At 39.9% G+C, this 25907-nt stretch overlaps 1 protein-coding gene across 2 annotated transcripts in view; it reads left to right on the top strand.

Moving 5' to 3' along the window:
* The window catches only part of LCORL (ligand dependent nuclear receptor corepressor like), a 108324-nt gene extending 82417 nt beyond the window's left edge, over positions 1–25907 (top strand). For both annotated transcript variants that reach the window (XM_075194711.1, XM_075194712.1), the window contains exons 7-9: positions 11789–15993; positions 18618–18721; positions 21813–25907. In XM_075194711.1, the coding sequence (XP_075050812.1) occupies positions 11789–15993; positions 18618–18712 (4300 nt within the window). In that variant the 3' untranslated portion in view covers positions 18713–18721; positions 21813–25907. The remainder of the gene's footprint in view (positions 1–11788; positions 15994–18617; positions 18722–21812) is intronic.

The raw sequence follows: 25907 nt of genomic DNA, 5'->3' as shown, positions 1-25907 counted from the left end.
CCAGGCCCTGGTCTTTATAGGGCACAAGGCCCTAGTTGTTGCAGGGCAGGAGGCCCTTAGGTAGGAGCGCGGCTCCCCGCAGGGCACACGGCCCTTAGGTGGGTACAGGGCAGGAGGCCCTCAGATAGGAGCGCGGCTCCCCCCCACAGGGCACAAGGCTCTTAAGTAGCTTCTGGCTGTAGGCCAGAGTAGGTAGGAGCTCGGCTCCTTCACAGGGCGCTCGGACATCCCCCCACCCCTCCCCCCGTGGGCACCTCACATGTGCCTGGTCAGTCTCCTGCTCAATGGTTTGGCTGTGGATCAGGAACATTGTCTAAACACCCAGCGGTGAAGGTCAAGTACCAGGAGCATGTTACCGGAGTGAGGCTGTGATGGAGAGTGCAATCCTCATCTTGTTCTTTATGGGCAAGCAATAATGAAAATAAAAGCGGCCATTTAGCATGGGAGTAGATGGCAGTTGGGAACGCCCCCATACTTTCCGGGGCATTCTGTTCCGCAGCCTGCAGTCACACACACACAGTGCTCCCTTTCTGGATACAGATTGTTCTGCTGTGTTTGTCTCATATCTGTTACTCTTTCCTTCAACCATGTCAGAGAGAGAGAGACAGGTTCTATGTCCAAAGCTGTCGCTCTCCTGTATTTCACCTGTTCTAGGTGCCAACCAAAATTTTCAAATGGACGGTCTGAACCAGACAGCTTGTGCAGTGACTATGAGACTGAGTACCTGTGTCAGCGCTCATCTGGAGGAGCAGCTGAGGTGGCGCCAGTTCCCTGGCATGGGCCAGGGAACTGGCGAGGTCCATTGCGTAATTAAAGAGAGACAACCCACTTGGGAATGGTAGGTGCCGACACCTGTACTGCTTCCCGGGGTACGCAGTCCTCTGATGCCCTCCACCCTGGACAGGCATCTTAGCTGCTACCCAATTAAGTGGGGTGCTCCCAAAATCCTGCTTGGATGCTGAATTAGGAGAGATTAGTCCAAAGACTGACACGAGTATCTGCTTCTCTTGAAAGGGTGTTGCAGACCGCTTCAGCTTCTAGGCTGCGCAAGCACCTAGGCTAATCAGTGGCTCAGTATGTTGAGGACTCAAAGACTGAGCTGTCCTTACAGGAGGAAGTTTGACTGTGAAGATTTGTCGGGGTGGGAGGACAATTATTCTGGCAGACAAAGTATTGAGGACCTGATCCTAGCAATGAGGTGGGTGCTCAATATTGCTGATTCTGTCCAAGAAGTGGGCAAGAGGTCTAAGAAAATAACTATTTTTTTTCCCCATCTCCTCAATTGTTGGAAATTTGGGGAGAGTGCAGAAATAGACCAGGTGGCAAATTCTTAATTCCCAGGCGGTACCATATTTATCCTTTTCCTGAGGTGGAAATTGGATCCTAGGACAGTGTTGGCTAACCTGTGACACTCCAGGTGCTGTGAAACTACAAGTCCCAGCATGCTTTGCCATTATATCGCAGCTTATTGCTGGAAGAGTATCCTGGGACATGTAGTTTCACAACACCTGGACTGTCACAACCGTTTTCTATTTCCCATTCCCACTATTAGGTGGTATTTCCCCCAAGGTTACCATTCATGCCCCCCTTTACATATTCAAAACATCTTTGAGATATCTTATTCATGTGTGATAGATATTATTGGAGTATAAATCGAGCATAACATAATCATGATAATATAGAGTTACTCCACATCGCACGAATCCCTTATGCTATATAATCCCACCGGCTCTTACTTCCTTAAGGTCTGAACTATTTTGGACACATTTTTTTATTCTTTATCTTTCAATTGTTATTCTTTATTTTTTAGAATTTGTTTTTAATCGCCTATATGTGATCCAAATAATAAAGGCTTATTGCACCATGATTGGAATCTATATAGTTAGTCATTGATCACTATATAAACATATGTAACAATTACTTAACAATTTGTTGATCATTAGAGAACTGGAGTGCCTTTTGCACATATACTTATACCGCTCTTCGGTTGTTTGTTCAAGATTTCTATGATCTATATTGAAAGAGCACCCTCTCAAAAACTCTATCTAGCATATATTTATGTGTATGATGCAATGAGGATGGTTCTATACCTTGTGCGATGACCACCTTATTGTTTTTTGTACCTGTCACAGGTTAGCCAACACTGTCCTTAGGAGATACATCCCGGTGTGGATGCTCCCATCGTACACATGACTAAGAATAACCTACTCCCGGTGCCCAATGCTGCTTCTTTAAAAGACTCCACTGATAAACGATGCAAGGGTATTCTTAAATCCATTTATTTAGCATCTGCAGCCTCGGTACACCCCATTATGACAGCAGCCTGGGTGATTAAAGCAATTGAGAAATGATCTTTCTCTCTAAGTGAAGGTATAGAGACGGGGCTTCCCAGAAATGATTTTTCCCTTTGGCAGACCATGTAAAGGAGGCTGCAAAATTTGCGGTTATAGATGCGGGTCAGGGATTGTCACATATATCTTAGCTATTGCGGCGAGACGTACGCTTTGGCTGAGATCTTGGGTGGCGGACCCTGAATCCAAGAGAGCTCTGGAAACTGTCCCATAGGATGGCCTCTCTCTGTTTGGTCAGCCATTAGAGAAGTTTATTGCTCAGTCCACTGGGGGAAAGAGCTCTTCCTTCCAGTGGCCGCTTCCAAACCTAAAGGAAGACTGTTTTAGTCCTCTCGGCAGGTGGGAAGAGCCAAGGGAGTGCCTCCACGTGGTCAGCCTTCCGCCCCTTGGCTGGAGGTACACAGAGAGTTAGGCAGGCTTGGTTGGGACAGCGTCCCATGAACAGTCCTGCAGAGAAGCCCTCTGCATGACTCGCTAGCCCTGTCTCCGGGGTCTACTGTGGTGGAAGCTCGCTTGCTAAACTTTTGGGACCAGTGACTTTGCTCAACCACAGACATCTGGATGAAGGGGGTGGTTTCAAGGGAGTACATTTTGGATCTGGTAGGTCCAAGCCCCAGAAGGTACAGGTCAACTCCCCTGCCCAGAGAAGAGGTCTGGAGGTTTCTCAACGCATGTTGCTTCTAGAGCTCCTGTTCGACATCAGGTGTCAGGGTATTTTTACCACCAGGGAAGATTCTAGCCTTGCAGATCCAAGTGAATAAATTGCTGGCTCTCAAGAAAGTGTCATTGCTTAAGAGTATGAAGCTAATAGGCTGCATGGTGTCTTGTTACGAGGCGGTGCAATGCGGCTGATTTCATTCTTGGCCTTTTCAAATGGCAGTTCTGTCTCATTGGAAAAGGTCACACCCGGTTGGCAGCCCAATTGTTCTGTTTGTCAGCTTCTGTTTGGCTATCCCTGCTAATGGTGGTTGAACACCAACAACCTGTTTTCGGTTCCTCATTGGACTGTGGTGACAATGGATGTCAGCCTCTTTGGTTGGGGAGTGGTTCTCCTAAATCTGAGATTACGGGGGACTTGGACCCCGGAGGAAGCATGTTTACCCATCAATGTACTCGAACTACAGGTAGTGTTCAATGCCCTAGTCCAGGCACAGTCTCCACTCCGGAACAGATCAGTATGGATCCAGTCAGACAATGCCACGGCTGTGGCTTAAATAAACCAGGGCACCAGAAGCTCCCCGGCTATGAAAGAATTCTCACATCATGAAGTGGGCAGAATGGTGGGTTCAGGCAATTTCGGAGGTCTTTTTCCCAGAAGTGGAGAATTGCAAATCAGATTATCTGAGTCGTCATACAATTCACCCAGGGGAATAGTCGCTTTACCTGGATGTGTTTACCCAACTTGTCAACAGGTGGGGCCAGCCAGAAATAGCTTGATGGCTTCCAGATGGAACAACAAAGTGGCCAGATATGGTGCGCGGGCACTGGATATGCAGGCTTTTCTGTCTAATGCCATGACCGTTCCTTGGGACTTTCGATTGGTGTACATCTTTACCCCAATCCCAACGTTACCTCTAGTGTTAAAAGGTAAGGCGTGAAAATGTTCCTGCGATTCTTTTGGCCTCGGGTTGGCCAAGAAGGTCTTGGTACGAGGACCTTCTCGCAATGTCTGTGGATCCTCCTTGGTGGCTGCCACGCAGGGTGGATCTTCCAGGTTTCTGCCTTATCCATATATTTTCAGAAATGTTTAGCTCTTTTGCCAGATGTCCAAACTTTTTCACAGGGTGTTTTACATGTCCATTCTTTGTTTAGCTCTCTGGTAGCTCTGTGGGAACTCAATTTAGTTATTCTGGCTTTGAACCCTTATAGTCGGTTTCTTTGAAACTTCTGACTTGGAAAGTAGCTTTTTTGTTGGCTATTTCGTCTGCTCGGAGGGTCTCAGAATTAACTGCTCTTTCTTGTTGCTCTCCCTTTCTGTTTTTTTATGACGATAGGGCGGTTTTACGTACTTTCCCATCATTTTAGCCTAAAGTAGTGGCTAAGTTTCACATTAACCAGGATATTGTCATTACTGCCTTCACTTGTGACAGATCTTTAGACCAGCAGAGTTCTAGATGTCTGATGTGGTTTTGGCCTTACAGGTTTATGTAGAACGTTCATCTTCTGTACGTAAGATGGCTGGCGCTTTTTGATATTCAAAAGCGTGGCTGGCTGGCCACAAAACAGAAGGTTGCCAGATGGATTATGGAGTCTACCTGTCGGGCTTACATTTCGAGTGGATGTTCCGGACAGTCTCATGGGCCATTCTACCAAATTGGTTAGCACTTCTTGGGTGGCGAGACATTGGGGCTTCGGTGTAACAGTTGTGCAGGGCTGCTACCTGGTCTAACGTCCATACTTTCACCAGATTTTACAGGTTCCATGTTTTTGCGTCCAAAGACGCCAGTTTCGGCCGTAAGGTTTTACGTGCCGCTCATCATGAGCATTCCCATCCAAAGGGACAGCTTTGGGACGACCCAAAGATGAGCAGTGTCCCCCAACTGGCAGTGCAAGTGAAAATGTTTTTTTTTACTTACCGTGAAATCTTTCATTTAGCCCAGTTGGGTGTCACTGCACACCCACCCTTTGTTCTGACAGTTCTGTTGGTTGTGTTTCGCCCTCTTGTGATTTTGTTAGTAAACAAACTGAAAATGTTGGCTGGAGGGGGCATAGAGGGGAGGTGGAGCAGGCTAGAAAGATATTTTTAGTGCCTTACTCCACACAGCGCCCTCTATACCCCACGGTGATCAGTGTCCCCCAAATGTGCTAAGTGAGAGATTTTACGGTAAGTACAAAAATCCCATTTTACCACCATACCCTATGGCCTAGCACTGAACTGTTTAGGTCCATTTCAATCTCTTATGAATTCTGCAGCCAGATATACTATACATTCCTGGAAACTTTCACGATTAGAACCAATTTTTTGGTAAATCTCGGCCTTTCAGCTCAGAGGTTCTTTCTTCATGTTTTTCATTCTTCTTTTATTCCTTCAATTTCTGTGGATGAAAAACAATCTCCATGTTGGTGTTTTTTCTACCTAGGAGTTATGAAGAAAATATCTTTACTTTTTAATTCTGATATTAAGACAATAAAATGTAGATTTTTGTAACAGGATCAATATACTGCTATTGGAGGCTTCATATTACAGAGCATCTTAACTGCCTCTCAGTAGCTTTCCTACCCTGACCTGTTTCCCACCTAAAATTGCAAACTGCCTTACACTGCACACTCAATGCATGTCACATCACAGGGTGTCTATAATTTGTATCCCTCTACATAAAGTAAGTTCTTGAGTTTTCATCTGTGTTTCCATTTTGTGTGAATGTTAAAGTCTATGGGGTGATGTATGTGGGGTATGTTCAATTTCTGCTATTCTGAACTTCATTAATTTGTGTATCTCATCCCTGCAACTGTGTATTTAAAAAGTATGTAATAGGAATTTGTTATCTATTGTTGGCCGAGTCTTTTATTGATGCCTAATTTATGATAGATATCTGGCCTCCTCTAGCCTATTCGACATATGTTTTTCTTTTCCTTTGATTAGCTGAGCAATTAGCACGCTGTAGTGTATTCCTAAATTAGCCTGACTACATATTAGCTTCAGTCTATGGGGTGACGTATGTGGGGTGAGACGTATGTTTGTTTTCTGCACTAAGTGAGTTTTCTCACAAAGTGTGTGAAAACGCACAGTTAGACAAACATTGGACAACATTTGATTACTTCCAGGAATAACCTATATCTGCCACAGCCTATTTCTGCATTACTTGACTATCTACACGGAACACTGCAAATAGGTAATTCTTTTAAATCCCCTTACTTTGTGGCTGTCACTCTTGAATCATAATGTTTATCAAATTGCTTTTCTTGGTCTCCTTCCATGGCATTATCCTTAGGACTGTATCATCTTTCACCCCTCCACCAACACAAACATTTGTCCACATTGCACTTTCATTACTCCACTCACCTCTAGTTAGCACCCATAAACTGTTGTTCTATTATCTCTAACAAGTACAACCTCCTCCTGTCACCAGAAAGTAAAAGGTCAAACATCTTACAATCCCCTTACCGATCTTTCTCTCTCTCTCTCTGCTTCTATTAGCCGGTGATATATCACCTAATCCAGGTCCCCCACACTCCTCACACACATACATCAGAACACTACCGCTCTATAGCAAACATCAAACACATCACCTGTCTCCCCTCTCTTCCAAAGTCCTTTAAATGTGCCCTTTGGAATGCACGCTCTGTTTGTAACAAACTTACCTCCTTCATGGCCTCTTCCTCTCAACAAACCTCAACCTTCTGGCAATTACAGAAACATGGCTCACGCAATCAGACACTGCCTCAACTGCAGCCCTTTCACATGGTGGCCTCCATCTCGCCCACACCTCCAGACCTGAAGGCAGACAAGGAGGTGGGGTTGCACTACTTCTCTCCCCACAGTGCACATTCACAGTTCTACCAAATGTCCCATCACTCGCGTTCACATCTTTTGAAGTACATGCTATTCACATTTTTAATCCATTCTCTCTGTGTTGCGGTTATCTATCGCCCCCCTGGAGCACACCAACAATTTGAGGATTTCTCTGCTTGGCCCCCTTACTTATCTTCAGACATCCCCACCCTCATCTTGGGTGATTTCAACATCCCCATTGATAACCCACCTTCCAAAGCTGCTTCCAAAACTACTCTCTCTAACCTCTCCCATTGGATTGAATCATCTATTCACCAGGATGTCTATTGCCTTGATCTTATTTTCTCTAGACTATGCTCAGCTTCTAATTTCCTTCACACCCTTCCTCCTCTCGGATCATCACCTTATCAGCTACATGCTCACCCCCACTGCACTAACCTCTCTACTGTCTAACTCTACCAAGCCTCCTCATACCCGCAGAAATCTTAATTCTATTAATCTTCAACAATTTTCCACCTCTCTCAAACACCATCTCTCCCCTATCTCTACATTGTCCTCCCCTGAGATGGCAGTACCTCATTTTCACCAAACCTTAGCAACAGCCCTTGATCTAGTGGCTCCAGCGACTCTTCAGACTACATGTCGACTTTGATGACAGTCATAGCACATTACAGCAACACAAAATCTTCAAAAACTTTCCCGTAAAGCAGAGCGTCACTGGCGTAAATCTCGTACCGCTAATGACTTCTTCACATATACTTCTAACTACCGCTCCTATCGAAATGCTCTGGACAATGCAAAACAAACATCTTCCAATCTCTCATCTATGCTCAGGCTTCTAACTCCAAACGCCTTTTTAACACATTTAAATCTCTTCTCAATCCTCCCATCCAAAACCCTCCGTCTACTATCAGTGCACAGGATCTTGCTTCCTACTTCAAGGGCAAGATTGATAAGATCAGACTAGAAATGGTATTCTCTTCCTCGACAAGCAATAAGCTGAATTCCTTCCCACCACCCTCTGACACCCTCTCTTCATTTGACCCCACAAATGAAGAGGAAATTTCTACTCTCATCTTCCTACTCTACCTCATGTCCTCTTGATCCTATTTCCTTGATCCTATTGGTAGATCTCTGTGTCCTGTGCTCATTTCACCTCTAACTAAAATCTGTAATCTCTCACTCTCTACGGGCATCTTTCCACTATACAAGCACGCAGTGATCACTCCTATTCTGAAAAAACAAGATTCGGACCCAGACTCTCTCAAATTATCATCCAATCTCTCAGCTCCCGTGCCTCTCCAAGCTTCTAGAGAGACTTACCTACACTCGCCTAACACCCTTTCTTTCTGCAAACAACCTGTTGGATCCTCTTCAGTCTGGCTTTCGTTCTCAACACTCCAGAGACTGCGTTGACTAAGGTTGTCAATGATCTGATCACTGCTAAAACTAAACACCATTACTCTCTCCTAATTCTCCTGGATCTCTCGGCTGCATTTGACACCGTTGACCACTCTCTTCTCATACTAACACTGCAATCCCTAGGTCTTCAAGACACTGTCCTATTTTGGTTCTTATCCTACCTTTTCTAATTGCACTTTCACTGTTAATTTCTCTGGGGCCACCTCTGCTCCGCTTCCTTCATCAGTTGGAGTACCGCAAGGCTCAGTGCTAGGTCATTTGCTGTTCTCTATCTATACCGCTCCTCTTGGAAATCTAATAAGCTCCTTTCCAGTGTCATCTCTATGCGGATGATACCCAAATTTATCGATCCTTTACTGATCTCTCGACATCTGTGTTGTCCCGTGTAACTGACTGTTTCTGCCATTTCATCTTGGATGAACTCTCGCCAACTCAAGCTAAATCTTTCGAAGACAGTTAATAATATTACCACCCACCAACAGGAGCATACCTGACATTTCTATCTTTGTTGATAACATGACCTTAAACCCCACCTCTCAAGCTCGCTGCCTAGGTGTGATCTTTGACTCAGAACTATCCTTTGTTTCTCACATCGACTCTATCTAAATCATGTTATATACACACAAGACACTGCAAAAACCTTAATTCATGCACTTATCTCCCACATTGACTATTGCAATTCCTTCCTTACTGGTCTTCCCCAAAACAGACTCAAACCCCTACAACCTATTTTGCACGCAGCGGCCAGATTGATTTTCCATGCAAATTGCTATTCCTCTGCTGAATCACTCTGTCTCTACACTGGTTGCCTGTTTTCTACCAAATCCAATATAATATACTTTTACTAACCTACAATGCCATCAACAAAGCTGCACCAACATACATCTCATCTCTTGTCTCAAAATATCTCCTAACTCCGCAAGTCCGTTCTGCACAAGATCTGCGTCTCTTATCCACCCTCATTAGATCCTCCCATTCCCGGTTACAGGACTTTTTTCGGGCTGCACCCAATCTATGGAATTCACTCCCTCGCACAAGAAGACTCTCCTCTGGTCTACAAACTTTCAAGCGTTCTCTGAAAACCCACCTCTTCAGACAAGCTTATAATATTCCTCAACCACCATCTTAACCTCACTACATTACCCTATTACCACCCGTTTCACAATTTCACACAATACAACTACCCCCTGACCAACATTGTTGTGTGACGGGATCATTTAGTTTACAAATCACTTTTACCTTTGCAGTCTAGCTGGACCGAAATGCAAAATGTAGACTTAACCTCACGTATCAAGCTCCCATTGTCCCATAGATTGTAAGCTACTGTATTTGTCCCCAATTGTAAAGTGCTACGTAATATGTTGGCGCTATATAAATAAATAATGATGAATGTTAAAATGATGAAATGATGTCATTGTTATAATGCCCTATAAGCACTGCGTTCTCTGAATGACAGACTGTGCTTGTTAAATTAATAATAATGACACTACTTAATTTAAAGTGTGATATAATTGTATTCTAGTCATGTCCTGTAGTCAAGTTGACAGTGTAGTAACCTATCTGTAGATAGATATAGATGTAGATAGATAAATATATAGATAGATAGAGATGTCTTTGTTCAGATAAGATAATTTTTATACTCTTTGGTGTGCACTTAATAGTTGACGACGGATATATCACTAAACACACATCACGGTCTGATACGTTTTGGTATTTCTGTCTTGCATATGCTATGAGACTGGATTAAATATTTACAGTGTTGGAGACCAACCCAGAAACTTGGACACACACTCATCTGGAAACTATACCTTGATCCTATACCCACTGTGTTCAGATTATTTATTCTGATAATACCACCATTGTGCGCCTATCCTCTGTTGTACCTATTAGACTCATTATTTTTGACTTACCAACTGAATTTTTAAGGAACTGAACTTGTTTATATTCATACAATACTGTATTGAGTGTCATTGTTTATCTCTTGTATGATATTCCATTGTTATTGGTTTTTGTTGTAAACAGGCAGCTAATCATATTGTATTTCTCCACATATTTATTAGTGTGGAAGAATTTAGACAGGATTACTAACAGGTCAGATTGGTGCAAATTTTTTTTTTAATGTAAATGTATTAGAATCACCATAAGATCTAGACAGTCTCTTTTGGGACATAGAAAAATTATTAATTAAAGAAACACGCATCTGGTGGGATTTTTAAGGTCTTGAACAATATATAGTTGTTGACAGTATCCCTAACGGATTACGTATCATCAAATTCCCCTACTTTTGGAACAGATAATTTGGAGTTCATGAAAGACTGGGATCAGGCCTTACATGAATGCTTCTTAGTCTAATGACTCATTATTCGTAAGAAAACCAAATCATTTCACAAAATTGAGGAAGAAATGAAAACAAAATATGTATTACTAGAACCATAGAAGACACAAGAGGATTATGCTATTAATGAACGGGTCCTCAATAAAAAAAACTCAAAAGGGTAGAGATGGAAGTCGTAAAGATCAAAGAAAAAAAGTTCATTAGGGACAAACAAGATTTAGTGATATGTTACCACAAAAGTTCTTCCTGATAGTCCCAATAAAGTACTTGTGCGATCGCGAGTGGCCTGCGCATGCGCAATGACTGCCGCATAAAGCGCGTGTGCAAGATGGCCGTCCCATATTATTTAAACATCCCCTCGTTATAGGGATGCCGATTTTGCTCCTGAAGAAGTCTATCCAGACGAAACGCGTTGAGGTGGAGGCAGGGGGACATGTAGTACCCTTCTGCATCCTTGTCTGTATCACTGTTAGCGGTATCCTGATAGCTGTTACACACACTGAAATTACTTATTTTTAATTTAACCACTAGGAACAACCCATTCCTTTAACTAGACACCAGTAAGGTATACTTTGATGTATGTAATGGGAGGAGGGAATTTTTGGCAGTTGGGGGACACCTTTTAGTCATTTGGGCTGTGCGTCACGAAAGTTAGCGAACTGACTAATATTGTCACTTTACTATAGAACCATTGGGACTAGGCTTTGCTTCCACAAACTTGGCAGCTATGAAGTGGATGACACAGAAATTTGTCGTAAAATAGAGGTTGATTAAAGTGATAGGATATGAAAAGGATATAAAAGGTAAGGATTAAGTGGATTGAAGGTAAAATAATTAAATGACAGGTAAGTATAATGGCAATATATTGCCAACCACCTTGCATCATTTCTTGTGATCTTGAATTGAATGATTTGAAGGTGTAGAATCACGTTGCTAAAATATACCCATCACTGTTATGCACAAGAGTATGCCATCAGTTCACTAGGAAATGGTCACCTATCTGGGGTGTGGCACACAGTCGTGTAGTTTCTGTGGGCTAATTCTTCAGCGTCGTCACTAGTTTCTAGTAAGATTATTGATTGTATTCTCATAAATATTAGCTACCTTCATTATGCAGAGTGTCAGGTACAAATGTGTTTTAATGTCCTCGGTCTTAATACAGATTAGTCAAACTTTTAGATAGTGTATCTATACTAAGACGTTTTCTCACACTTTTGTTTTTCGCAGTGTCATCAAAGGCTATTTTTTACGACAAATGAACAAATCAACAAAGCTGCTAAAGGAAAACACAGCATTAGCTAAAGTCTTAGCTTCATGGTGCCTATATCACAGACAGCAATTAATGCTTATGCTAAAATTCTTAAAAGAGGAGCAGAAAAACTGTTCGCGAAGCTGCCATCACAAGATACAAATAAATTCACCAGCAAAGATATCAAACAGGACAAAAAATACAGCTGCTACTTTTTGCACTTGCACAAAGCGAAAATGTACTAAATGCAACAAACTAAATAAGCAAACACCATATGGTGATCTACCCTATCTTTCTGTTTCTCTAGAAGATTTACGACTTAGGTGGCCTAATTTAAATTTAGGAACTGTTCCATTGAATCCCAATAGATATGAAGACTTGCACCTTGCACCCAGTGATCAGGATTTGCACTGTGTAAATACACGTTCAAAAAAGAAGAAAAAAACGTTAATTGTTGACTGTTCCAGTTTGTACCGTTCCTCAAATCAAAGGAAATTATGCCCTGCTCATTTGGATGGGATTTGTAGCTGTAATAAACCCGTAAGTGATTTGCCCATTACAAATAAATGCTGCCAAACTAAAGCTGATTTCTCACCTGGAAACCATATGACTGTGATCAAAAATACAACCTTTAAAGATCCATTGTGTATTGAGGAGGAAAATAACTTGAAGCCTACTGGAAAGCACGCACAATCAATCTCTCCTGACAATTCAACAATTGGCTGTGTACATTTTGGAAGCTTAATTAAACACATTAAGTCTGAACCAAATGATTTTACAGAGTTTCTTAACCAAAATGGAAGTAGCATGAAAACTAGAATGATTCAAACAAGGTTTCGCAAAAATAAGGAAAAGATGATGTTATTTGATAGTTCTTTATCTAGTAGTCAGGATTTAGAGTTTGCAAGGGAACTTACCGACCTCACAGATACTTTTCCTAAGGAAAAGACCAATTTCAGGAACAATTCATGGAATTCTACAGAAAACATGGCCAAAACAACAGCCTCTGCAAAAGGGCAAGCGCATGACGTTTTAGTCTTACAAGATTGTGAAAACACTGAACCAGAGAGTGGATATCGGGAGAATGTAACAGAACTACCTCATACTAAATTGAGAATACATTCTAAGAATGTTAGCTATGTAAAATATAGTCACCTTTGTTTACCTGACCGCTTAACGCTTTCTGCAACTCGAACACACGTAAGTGAGAGAAATAAAAGGCGTACTCATCCAGATGCCCTTGTTGAAAGCGGTATACCTCCCAAGCGTAATTCTAGAAATATTTTGGGAAAATGTAAATTATGTGATGTGTCACATGGACCATGTTCTGTTAAGAGCTACAGTAATTTATTTTGTAACTGCACCATCAAACAAAACTCAGGGATTCTAAAGAACTTTAAAGCTGAAGGACTGCGGAACAGAAATACTTCTGATAAAGCTAGAAACACCCACTTGAGGGTAGTGGTAGAAAAACTGGAAGATTCCATTCATTCAGATAACAATATATTAAAGAGAAGGGATGTTTGTAAAAGAAAAAAAGGGACCATATGCAACTGTAATGATAAACCCACTTCATGTCTATTAAATCAGAACCACAAATATGTTTTGCGCTCTAAGCAGTTGTCACAAAAAACACTCACCAGCATGATGCAAAGCAACTGCCGCAATACAAAATTGGTAACCCCCACAAACTGTGTAGATTTAGCTGCGAGTCAAGAATCTTTAAACATAACAACTGCACCATTCGCAACATCAGGGCATGCATACTTTAGCCCAATAAAGCTTATGTTTGTCTCTAAAGTTGAAAGCGAAGATGGAGTGAAGTACTCTTTAAGCTCTCAGTATACTCCTTTCAATAAAAACAGAGATGACCAACCATTGGAAGAGGTGGTTACACATTCTGATGATGTAGTAAAGAAAAGTGAAACTTCTGACTGTTGCAGTCAATCTAGCAATCCAGACAGCATTCAGGATGAACTTTGCAAGAACATCACATCTCCAAGTACTTCAGCAACTAAAGCCACTGCACAAAATGTTCCTGCAGAAACAAGGAGTTGTTTAGATGACTGTTTACTTGAAAGAAAATCTAAAAGACCCCAAAAGCTGAATCATCAGGTTCTGAAGACCACCAGAAGCTCTGTAGTTAGACCATCAAAGTCAAAGAACCTTGCAAAGAAAAAAACTGTTGGAACAAATAGTAAAATACTAATATTTCCTGATAACACAACCAATAGTGTAAAACACTCTAAAATTACAGCTCATTTGGGAAGGTCACACATTACAGAAAAGTATGTTGTTAAAAATATGTCCAGCACTCAGATGAAAATTAGAAAAATGCAACAATTACAGGAATCTTCTGAAAGGAAGCTACGTAACCGTCACTTTGAATATGCAGGACCCGAGGCAAACCATACTGCTTCACTTAATTCACGTGACAGTATTGTGTCACCAAGATTTTCCAAACGTCTCCAGAAGCTGGGAAAGCTTTCTAATGTCTCGGGTGTGTATGTGACCTCTGATTGCATTTCAGAGCAGAGAAGACAGAGGAACATAACCAACTCTCTACCACCTTTCTTCCAAGGAACGCCAAAAAAAGTAGTCAAATCAGAAAGTTCCAGAGTAGAAAAAAAAGTAAACCAACCAACCAAGATAAAGAGTAAAATGCGAAGATCTTCACAGATAAATGAAATACAATGCTCAAATCATGCAACCAGATCTAGGAAGCCATTGTTAATTGCACTTTGTTCTGTTCCACCATCGAAATTTTCTGCTGAAAGTGCCTTACAGCATAAATCCCAAAAGTTACAATTTGACAAATATAAAATGTACAGGAAAAAATTAAGAAGTTATAATCAACATTGTAACTTGCCTTTAATATGCTTAAACAGGGTCAGCAATGAAGATCAAAGTCCACCTCGTACTGCAGATCCTGATTTCCAGCCCAACACTGTTCTTAGATGGTGGTCTGCATCCACTTCAAATGAGGCTTTGTTAAAAGATCTAGCAAGCAAGTATGATAATATAGCAAATACGTGGCTTAGTGCGAACGACTTGGAAATAGATAATGAAACGCAATCTTTGACAACCTTAAAATTCCGCAGCTCAGAAGCTAGGTCCCCTGTTCAAATGCTGTTTCATAAAAAATGTGAAATTAGTAACCTCAGAAGCTGGTTCATGCAAACAACAGAAACACAATCCATTACGATAGTGAGAAAAGATAACGCTCGCAACCCTCTTCATATAAATAGGAAGGGGGGGTCTAGGACAAGAACAAAACAACCCAGTATTGGTTTTCATAAATATAAAAAACAATTTAAAGAATGTACACAGCTGGCTTCATCAGATACCTTAAAAGAGTTGCACAGTTTTTCCAAATTATTTCAACCTGAAGCCTTTAATTTAAAAATCAATAAAAGAAAATGCAGAAATGACCAGAATCCAAACAATTTACAAAGTGGGGATGATGGAATTGAAGAAGTTTGTGTAAAGTTTGCATGTCCTGGAAACATTTTGGATGTGACCAAAGTTTGTGCAGCCTCTCCTTATGAAACTGCAAAAACCAAAGAAAGTGTCCAATCGGCCCAAAATGATCTAGAAGATGATGCTCGTCATGGAACTGTACTAATACCAAAGTTCATAAGTAACATGAACTCAATGGGTGATATTTCTGCTAAAAAATATAAAAAGTTATTGGAAATTGAGCCCTCCAAGTCGGAATCGAAAAACGCCACCAAATGTCATAGTAGCAATCGGAGCATTAAAGATTGTAAAGTTTTCCTAACAAAACTTGGTGACATTGAAAGTAAGATGTCGCACACACATGGAGTGTCCAACACTGGAAATGCCACTGAAGTGATCAAATATACATTAAAGTCTGATTTGAATTTGAATGGTGGTTTTAGCACAAGGTATGATCTTCAGATGGACCAGTCTATTGTCAAACCACCATGTACGCTAAAAATAGTAACTAACTCCATCAGTAAAAAGTGCAGCTATGAAATGTGCCTAAGGAAGACCAGAAGAACAACGGTAACTTCCGATAATCGCTGCAAAGCATCAATACTTGAAGTAAGGAAAAAACGTTCTAAAGTTGCTTTATTCATAGAAACAAACAGAAAGAGACATAAGCAACAACTTACAATTACAGGGAAGAAGCAACCGAATTATCCAAAGTTACAATTTGGTAAGTCATTAATTTTATTGTAATTTGATGTGCAATGCAACATTCTTCTATGTACTGGAATAATGTTTTTATAAATAAGTAGTAGTATGGACCTCAACTTAAAAATGTGTGCAGACTGTTCCAATCCGTCTAAGTTATAGAGAGCTATAGAAATACCACATAATGCTAACTCTGCATTTAACATTACATGCATGTATGTGTATAATTGTGTGTAATATACTGTATATCCAAAGAGTCATGACCACAGACCTACACCAATAAAACTACTATTGTGCACAAGTGTCAGTTGACAAAGTGTGCGTTATGCATGAAGACGAATAATAGATTGCTGAATACACCTGAAAACTGTCATAGAACTTTTGGAAACAGTTGTACAAATAAAATATGTTACCAGATGAGGTCCTTTCATCTGAAGTACAAACCATTAGCATTCTACATTTACAACAAAATACTACTGGATTTGTAGGAATAAAAGTAATGAGGTGGAAGAGAAGGTTTCCTCCTTCTGACAACTTTTTCATGTCGATCATTTTGTGTAACCAACACTGTACTGTGGACCTATATCCGAACCTTTCAGCAGATCCTTCTAGTGACATGGGCGGTTCTCTATCTCTCGGTCCTTCAGATTTTACCTAGACTTCAACAGTTCCTGTTAACTGCAATTTCCTATTGATGTTTCTGATGGTGGAAATTCCAAGCTGGAAGTGTTTTATGGATCTTTTTTGCTTTTTAACAATAAGTAAACTTTACTTCCAAATCCTGGCTGTTAAAAATAGGCACAACATCCTGAGAGGTTAGAAGGGGCAGGGTACTTACTCAGGTGTGAAATTTTCTACATCTGGCTAGAATATATGCGCTAACAAGTCAATTGTGGTTTTGAGGTTTAAGAAATAAAATTATTCATGATTTTGGAAATCTATAGATAGATACATTCATGCACATCTAGTCTTCCGGTATACATCTCTTCTCAGTGGTGAGTATCCTAATGGGTAGAAAGCTATAGATATGTAGCATACAGTGTAGCAAAATAAAGTACTTTTAATAAACAATAGAGAATATTTGTACATAAGTTAAAATATAGAGAGCATATCTGGAATACTAAAGTCCAAGCTCATAATCCACTTCCAGGTATGGACTCTTACAGCGGTGTACAGGGTATTCCTAATAGGCAGAATTGTCCTTTGTTAGCTCCAACGTGTTTCGTCCTCAGAGACTTCCTCAAGAGAATATTAGGCAAAATTACCCCTCGGTTATATATACTACAGAAACACAAGTGTACAGTGTTCATCTACACTGCATGCATGTCACTTTGTAACCAGACATCAAGCATCCCCCATGTCATTGTCATATCCAGGCAGGAAACTTCCAAGAGATCTGTGCTCAAGGCAGACCATGTTTCCAAATGCAGATAACTGAGGTTTTAGGGTTACTGCACCTGCATCCACATTGAGCATTTTTGTTGTATATGATATATAATTACAAACAGAATATCACTAAAGGCCAATCCATAAATTACTTATGGTGAATATTAAGACAAGGTTGACATAATACAAATTATTGCAATTATATAAAAGTGTGTACATATGATAATTAACAAAACCCCATGAGTATTAATAATAGAATATTGTAAGATAAATGAATACAAGTAGATACCTTAGAGAAGGCCTGGCCAACCTTCGACTACAAGTCCCAGCATTCCCTGCCAGCTATTGACTGGCTAACTACTGGCAAAACATGTTGGGGTTTGTAGACAGAGAACTGGAGAGCCGCAGGTTGGCCAGGCCTGCCTTACTGACTTATAAAGACCATATATATATATATATATATATATATATATATATATATATATATATATATATATATATATATATATATATATATATATATATATATATATATATATATATATATATATGAGACTGCCATCTTATTATTACCGGTATATACATTTTGAATATTATGAAGCAATTAGATTTTACGAATGAATCATTATTAAGAAAGGGAAATAGGTATAATATAAAAAGAAATATTATTAATCATTACAGACCATATAAATCCATTATATTACAAAAGGCACAAAAACACAGGGACAACCTCAGAGTTAAGAGGTGACATTTTAAGCACGATCTTGGTGGTGCCATGTGTATGATGATAGCCTATTTTAGTGAGATTATGTAAGTGAAAATGCCAAGATTTGGTCAGTAAATTACATATTTGGAAGAACAATGAGGTTATCATGGATGGAGACCTGAGTGTGCCTGGACTTACTAACACCTTTGTGGAAAGAATATAACATTCTGAGAATTTACAATTTCATAAGATAACACAAATAGCTTAAAAAGTTGTTTCAAGTGCATTTAAAATGCTTTACTCTGATGTTGCAGAATATCTGTTTAAGCGGCTATGGTGTAATTTCTATGTCTCATTAAGCCTCAGAACATGACTTCTATAGATGTAGAGGGGGTGACTGAACCTAACATTTTGTATGGCTACTATTGATTAATAGCATGAATAAAACCAATTTTGTTTCTTAGCTATTTGCTTTTATTGCCATGTTTAAGTGCGTATACGTGTATAGTTTTTATATTGTGTATCAAATTCATGTTCTTTTTTATTTTTTCCAGGATCTCTTAGGCCGGTTGGAATTCCTGCAATTCGAGGGCTTTCAAGTAAAGATGGCACCTATTCCTTTACTCCAATCCGTATCCCATTCCAGTAAAGCGCAACGGTAAGACATAATTACCAAATTATATGCTATACAGAAATTCTTACACGTTACATACACATATGTATATCATTTTTTGTTGCCAGACTCATGCAGATGAGAACATAAAAAATGAACAAGTTTAGTTTGGTTCTTTAACACTTTCTTCTAATTTTGAGTTTTCAGATATGAGAGAGATTATCTGTACTTGAGACCATTACTTTATTCTCATCTCTTGTATTCGGCAGCCAGTTAGGATACAGATCTCTGTTTGTATGGTCACAAAAAGTCTTCTGTTCCTAATCTACATCTGATTGCCATCAGATGTTGAACAGGACGGATCAAAAAGACAGTTGTCAGTGCTTATCCTTTACACTGCGTATCTGTGTGTGTCTAGCAAAATGAAAACATGAGGTATTAGTTCATATAGTTTGATCAAAACATCTAAGCCTGCATCCCAGCGGCAAGGGAACCTCATTATATGCAGGTCCTACACTGACCTATATGCTTTAAACACCATTAGAATGCAGTTAAAATCAGATGCACTCACCTCCCAGGTATAGGGGTTTACATCTAGCAAAGGCTGGCTTGTGAGCCAGACCCAAATGTGCCTTATTGTTATAGCAGCTGTCCATCAAGCCAATATTTTGAAACAAAACCAGAGAAAAAACAAGCTCGCGCTCTGCATATCCCACATTATATATAGTACCAGCTGCTTGGCAATAAGCCCACGCTCGGTATATCCCATATTGTATGTGGTACCAGCTGCGTGGCAATATAAATGCCTATATATGTATACAAAACAAAAAGTCAGATGTTGAACAGGGCGGATGGCTGATTTAAATGTACAATGATCACACCGACCACCGCTGGAGCGGGACACTTCCAGATTTGTCCTTACAAGTCGTACATGTACAGACAAATATATAACGAAACTCCAGCTGCCTGATGTATGGCCAGATTCAGAGACATTTTCTTCAAAACACATATTGTTCTATAGCTATATCCAAGAGACAGACCTGTAGGGTACACCAGCTCCAAGTACAGTATATTTGACTGAATATGTTGTTAAAAGTCTAAGTAGGACAAAAGCAGCATTTACTAAATTTTTTGTGACATTTATTAAGACTGGTGCAGATACAAAATAGTGGACTTAGCAACCATTCAGATACTTGCTGAAAATTAGAACAATGTGGGAAACACCACCTTTGTCCATTGCACCAGTTTTAATAAATGTTTCCCATTATGTTTTTTACATCTGGAATTGAAGCTTATAATTTACATATAAAACAGTGGTTGAAGCGGAAAATTAGAAGCGGCGGTATGGAAAATATAAGTGAATGTAATTTGATAGTTTTACAATGAACGGTAGGAGAAGTGGCATATGGCATATCACCATACACCAGCCCACTTCAACCCCTGGTTGTAATGAATATTATTATTATTTTTGTCACTTGATCTTGCAAAAAGTATTCATAGATAGCAATCTGCATAGTACAAGCCCTGCAGCTTGTAAGAACAGAACACATTACCCTTGTCAAAAAGGCAGTACACACATAAAACATTTATATGCAGACAGCTCTATGTTTTGTTTGTGCCATAGTGATGTATATTGATGTGTGCTGGCAAATTTTAGCCCGGGGGCAAGACTTGGTTCAGTAGCCTATTAGGAACATTTTAATGGAAAAAAATAAAATGCAGGTGACCCATCCCAAGGAAGCCCACTATGGGGACCGGCCCCTAGCTAAGCCTTCCCCTGCATGCTCCATATTTATGGAACACCAACAAAAGTTTCTGTGGTTGGGGGGAAACAATATTAGTTATTAGTGTGCAGATTTGGTTACCAAAGTCCGCAACAAGCCGCTCACAACTGTTAGGGAAATGCAATTAAGTCAAATTGCCAGTAAACTAGATTTGTGTTTAGTTTACAATGGTATATGGTGATCCAGTGCATACTATTCTTAGCATAAAAGGGAATATCTATATTCACTTGCACACTTCTCGCAAGCAAATATTTACACCATAGGTTTCATCCCACAAAAAACGATATAAAATTAAATATATAACAAAATATTGCAAATTGCGCTTTTGAAGACAATCAATACTAAAACATTTATATCCAAAAATAAAACATTTTCTGATTACAGTGTCCAGTGCTGCAGAACAAGTGGTCCTTTCATAAGTGATGCTTTTCTTTTAATTTGAATGATATTTATCTTTTTATCCTCGATGTGACGTGAAAAAATTAAACAATACGAAACATCATAGTGTACTCGGCATGTACCACTTCTATTTTCTCTTTATATCTATGAGATTTATAATGACAAACTCCAAAGAATCAGAAAACCTTTTTGTTGTTATCTCTCTCTCTTTATATTATAACATATGAATTTATAGATTTCGTTGGAATTAGTTATACTGATGTAACACAGGTTTAGTATTATCATTTGACCAACACTGGATAACAACAATGCTCACATGTATTGATCGCATACCGTTTTGGTCTTTTACCCAAAGAATGTGTGTACCCAAATTAATTTGAAAACACATAAATTCCTATATTGAAGGGGTAAATAAACACAGGTGAAGCACAATGTAATTACCTTCTTTCTAATCATAAAAGTATCCAATCCACATCAAATGGTAATGAAGATCCTCCATTATATACAATAATAATACTTGACAAAATAAAAACCTATTCTTTATTAGCAGACTAACGCTGGATATTACACTAAACAAGCTATACATCCAATTTATTGTGTAATCGCCGGCACTTGTGTAGGTGTACTCTTACCGACCGTAGATGGAATATGGGCATGTAGCATAAATGATTCTCTGCAGAATGGGATAGCAGAACCCCCAGCAACTTCTGCCACAGCCCCCGGGTCATCAGAGTACCTTTCACTGGGTGTCTGATCCCCACTGACCCAACGCGTTTTGAATAAAATCTTTATCAAGGCTCTGGAGGAAGTTGCCGGCGTTCTGTTATCCCATTCTCCAGGGAATCGTTTATTCTCTGCAGAAAATGGGTTTCCATCTTTAGTGAGTACTTGTATTAACTATAACATTATGCAGTGCCATGTCATATGTTAAATCTATCTTTGTTCTCTTTCAGCTCTCTGCCAATGATGATTTATGGGTATGCGGAGGAGAGACCACCAGTGTGCCTTCTATTGCTGTTCCGTCCATTATGGTGCTTTACTGAAATCTGTTCTTGGATGATGCTGCACTGATACCTTGCACTATTTGTATGATACCTTACTTTTAATACATCTCAAAATGCAGCATCCTCAATGTTCCTGTGTCTGAAATTCAGTATATGCCTATGAGAAACTATTAGTATAAAAATGTGATGTTACAGAAGTAGGTGTGGGTACTGCAGCTACAGTCTTATGATAGAAAATAGTGATTCAAGGGTGAGGGTGGTGGGATAAACCTTATATACAGGCAGATTTATGCCAGAATCTTTGTTTCTTTACCTTTATTTTTGTCCTTTGTTGCCTAATGTTGCAGGCATGATAATTGTTTATATGATGAAGGGTACATAAATATGTAGCGCTGGGAGAAGTGTGTAATGGGGATATTAAGTCTTTGGTGAAATATGAGATCACTGTTTGGCTCGTGCTCTGTGTTGACCAGATAGCTTTTACTTTGCATGAAAGTACAATTTTGAAACGGAAAATTGCAACTGTTTTATGTTACCTGGAGTACAGGGAAATCCAGTTACTGCTTGTAGTTGTGCACTGTAGGACTACACAGCATGTGGGAGATGGTGAAGCTGTATAAATAAAGTATCCTATGTGCTTTGTGACACTGCCTTGTACTTCTTGGCTGCTGTAGGGGAAGTATCACCAATATGCACCCATTCTATTGTACAGTGATGCAGCATTCTGTGCCAGTCTGAATGTAAAGCAGTTTAAAAGAACAGTTTCTGTGCCAAGGGGACCACTAAAGAAATTGGGCTTCAACAAAGGTGGAAACCTGAGAGCAAAGTTTTCTATTGGATCCACGCTGTCCTGTTGCTGGTTAATATCTGCATGCCAGTGAAGCCTCACCTCTAATATACAGGAGGTCAAGGATTATGTCATCTTAATACACCTGTAGCTGCAGTTTATCTAGGGTCAAGTGACTGAAGCCATGATGTCATCTTACTAGAGGATGCAATAACCTCTCTCTCCACTACACCACTTCCAGCAACAGGTTGTTCAGCTACAGAAACGCCAAGACCGAAAGAGAAGAAATATCATTTGCCTTTTCAGCCTTACAGAGAGCCCAGTGTGCCAAAAACCTGCTGCCTTCCTAGAGAGATTGCTGGTGTGAAGTTGGTTGAGACCTTTCATAATCTCTCCAAAGACCCCCTGCCCCATCCAGGAGCCCCCCCTCAAAGATGTGTTGCAGAGATGCTGAATTACTGTGATTAGACTTATTGCTCTTTGTTCCTTAGTTTGACTTTGTTCCACATGGGAGTGTTTTAAAAACTTTCAAATTTTAAGTTTCATTTTTTTTCGTACTTTGGAATTATTATATATGTTATAATTATCTGTTCATTTCATTGATTTAATCTATGGCTGCAGACACCACTGGGTTAGTCCTCCGGTCAGCTGAAGGCCAGATAATAAAGCAATGTTGCACCAGAATTATGTAAGCTCAGGTCCTCTCTTCCTCCAGTGTCTTCTGAATATTCCTGAGAACAAACTACAACATCACATACGAATAATACAATTTTAAGGGGCAGGAACTAAGCTGCCATGGAGGGAATCGAGGAAACGTAATGGGTCTGTACCCAAACCGTTGAATAATTTCTGGGTTGGGATAACTACAGTCCACAGTACTTTCTGCTTCTGCTAAGGCTGTTACATCAAATCTATAATGTTTTGTAAAGGGGTGTAAGGTGTTCCGAACCTTGTGGCTGCACTTCCTCTATCCATGAAGTGGATATGGGTTTTTATAATGTTCTCAGGCTTCTTTCCCTTCTTGTATGCCCCGATTATACAGTCACTCAGCCACATTGTGTAAGTATCCTTAGTTGGTGCTTGCCGTTTCTGAGTTCCCTCAGGCAAAACAAAGTCTTTTGGTCTAAATATAGTATAAGGCCTAGAGCAGCAGTCTGCAAAGCAGAGAATTGGGGCAAAAAGAGGGAAGGACAAGTTCCTTATTGATGTGAAACTTTGAAATAGCCTGAGGTTTGATGTGCTTGACAGTATATAAGAATCGTGCTGTGAACCTGACATTGAGAAAGAGGCTAATCCTTCATCTAATTTGTCCTGTAGAAGTTTCAAAAACAGTGTCTTGTGTGCTCTTCTTGTCCATCCAAAGGCACAAGGGAATATTTTTTTCAAACCCTATTGTAGTATTCTGCTGTATTATGTCTCCAGGCTTTAATTGCATTTTTAATCTGCTCTCTTTCTGGTGGTTTAACCTCTCTGTGACCTCACCTTCATACACAGATTCTGAGATCTTAGGTGTGGCATATTGGACCTCGTCACAGCAAGTTCATACTGTTTGGTATGGACCAAGGTACTTCCTTTGCCAATGCGTGCCTGAAGCCAGAATTGGAAGTCTACTATTGTTAGCACCTCCTCCTTTTCCTGCTTGCTCTTCCTTATTAATTTTGGTACTAATTGTAAAGGAGGGAATACATAGCCTAGACTTAAAGTCCATGGTCCTGTTACTGTGTCTATTTTTTTCTGCCACTTGACACTTCCTCCTTGTGAAGAATCCCATTACATTCATATTCTCTTGTTACCGTGATTTTGTTCTATGGATTTTTATCTTTGACTACTATTAATTGGAATGTTTCCTTATGCAGTTCCCATTCTCCCAGGTGTACTCTTTAACCATATAGGCAATCCACTGTAACATTGTCTTTGGCCACATGAATTGCAGAGACTGAAGGTAATTTATACTTTGCCCAATAAAGAAACGTCCTTGCTTCTCTCATTCTCCAAACTCATTGTGTACCCCTGATGGTTGAGGAAAATACTACTATTCTGTTTGTCTGACCACACTTGAAGGTGCTTTTTATCCAAGCAGCCTCTGGCTAGATTATCAGAGTTCTGGCTTGGAATATAACATGGTTGTAGGCTCATTTCCTGGTCTCTCCATGTTCCTTGAGCCCTTACACTAGGTGTGTGCCCCAAGCTAGTTAATAATCTAGTTGCTCTAGCCTGCTTGTATGTTGCTGGGTATTGTCACCATATCCCGTTATTTTCTTGCTGCTGTTTAAGTGACTTTAGCTGCCCAGTTGTTCATTTCAATTCTTCTGCATGTCTCATATGAAACTGGGTCCATGGTAATGCATCCAATGTTGAGGAAAACCTCTCTAGAACCATCAGACTTTACCTCACTGAGGGATGATTTTTATTGGATAGGTCTTTAGTTGTCATTTTCCCTTTTTTTTCAGGGTAGGGAACCTGACCCTTGACTTGAGTTACCACCCAAGAGATCTCCTTATTGTAGATTTATACCAGTTCTCACAATTGATTTGGCTGTGTTCTCAGACTTGATTTTCACAAGGATATCATCCAAATAAAGCTATAATTCAATCCTGTGTAATCTTAATTGTGCCTCAAATGTACAGGCAGCTGTAGACAGCAAGAAAATATATAAATTGGGGTCATTTGTGACTTTCCCAACTATCATTCACCCCTGGCACTCAAGGCTTACCTCAGACCGAAGTTCCAGGAATGTACTTAGCAAGAAACGGGGGGAAAAAAACTCAACCTGCTACCTTCATAGAAATGAGGACACTGGGCTTATATATTTCTGGTGCAGTTTCTTTATTTTCTAGTTTGCTGCTGACCCAAGGATTGGTCCATTAATGTCTACCTGGGAGGGAAGGAATGAATTCTATGTGCAAATATACATACTGCCACAAAAGGACAAGTATATAAAGGTTTCTTCACTCATTGTTGTCAAGATATTAATATGCTAAAATACTAGTTTAATTATTCTGCACTGGTTTAAGCTGTGCTACCTTCCCAATTTCTGTTAAAATGTTCACCTCCATTTCCCTCTTTTTAATTATTGAAATTGGCTATTGCACTAACAGTTACTGTCCATGTTTATTATGAGTGTGCCCATGTACAACACTCATGGTTCTTACCTGCCTCACTATACATAGTACTACATCTGTAGTGCCTCAGAACGTTATAATGCAAGCTGGAATGTTATGAGACTGAATAATAAAATCTAGATTTTTAGTGCTAAA

The sequence above is a fragment of the Mixophyes fleayi genome, chromosome 1 (assembly GCF_038048845.1).
Source record: "Mixophyes fleayi isolate aMixFle1 chromosome 1, aMixFle1.hap1, whole genome shotgun sequence".
Taxonomy (NCBI): Eukaryota; Metazoa; Chordata; class Amphibia; order Anura; family Limnodynastidae; genus Mixophyes; species Mixophyes fleayi.
The sequence above is the reverse complement of the archived record's forward strand: the minus strand, read 5'-3'. Positions and strand labels throughout refer to the sequence as shown.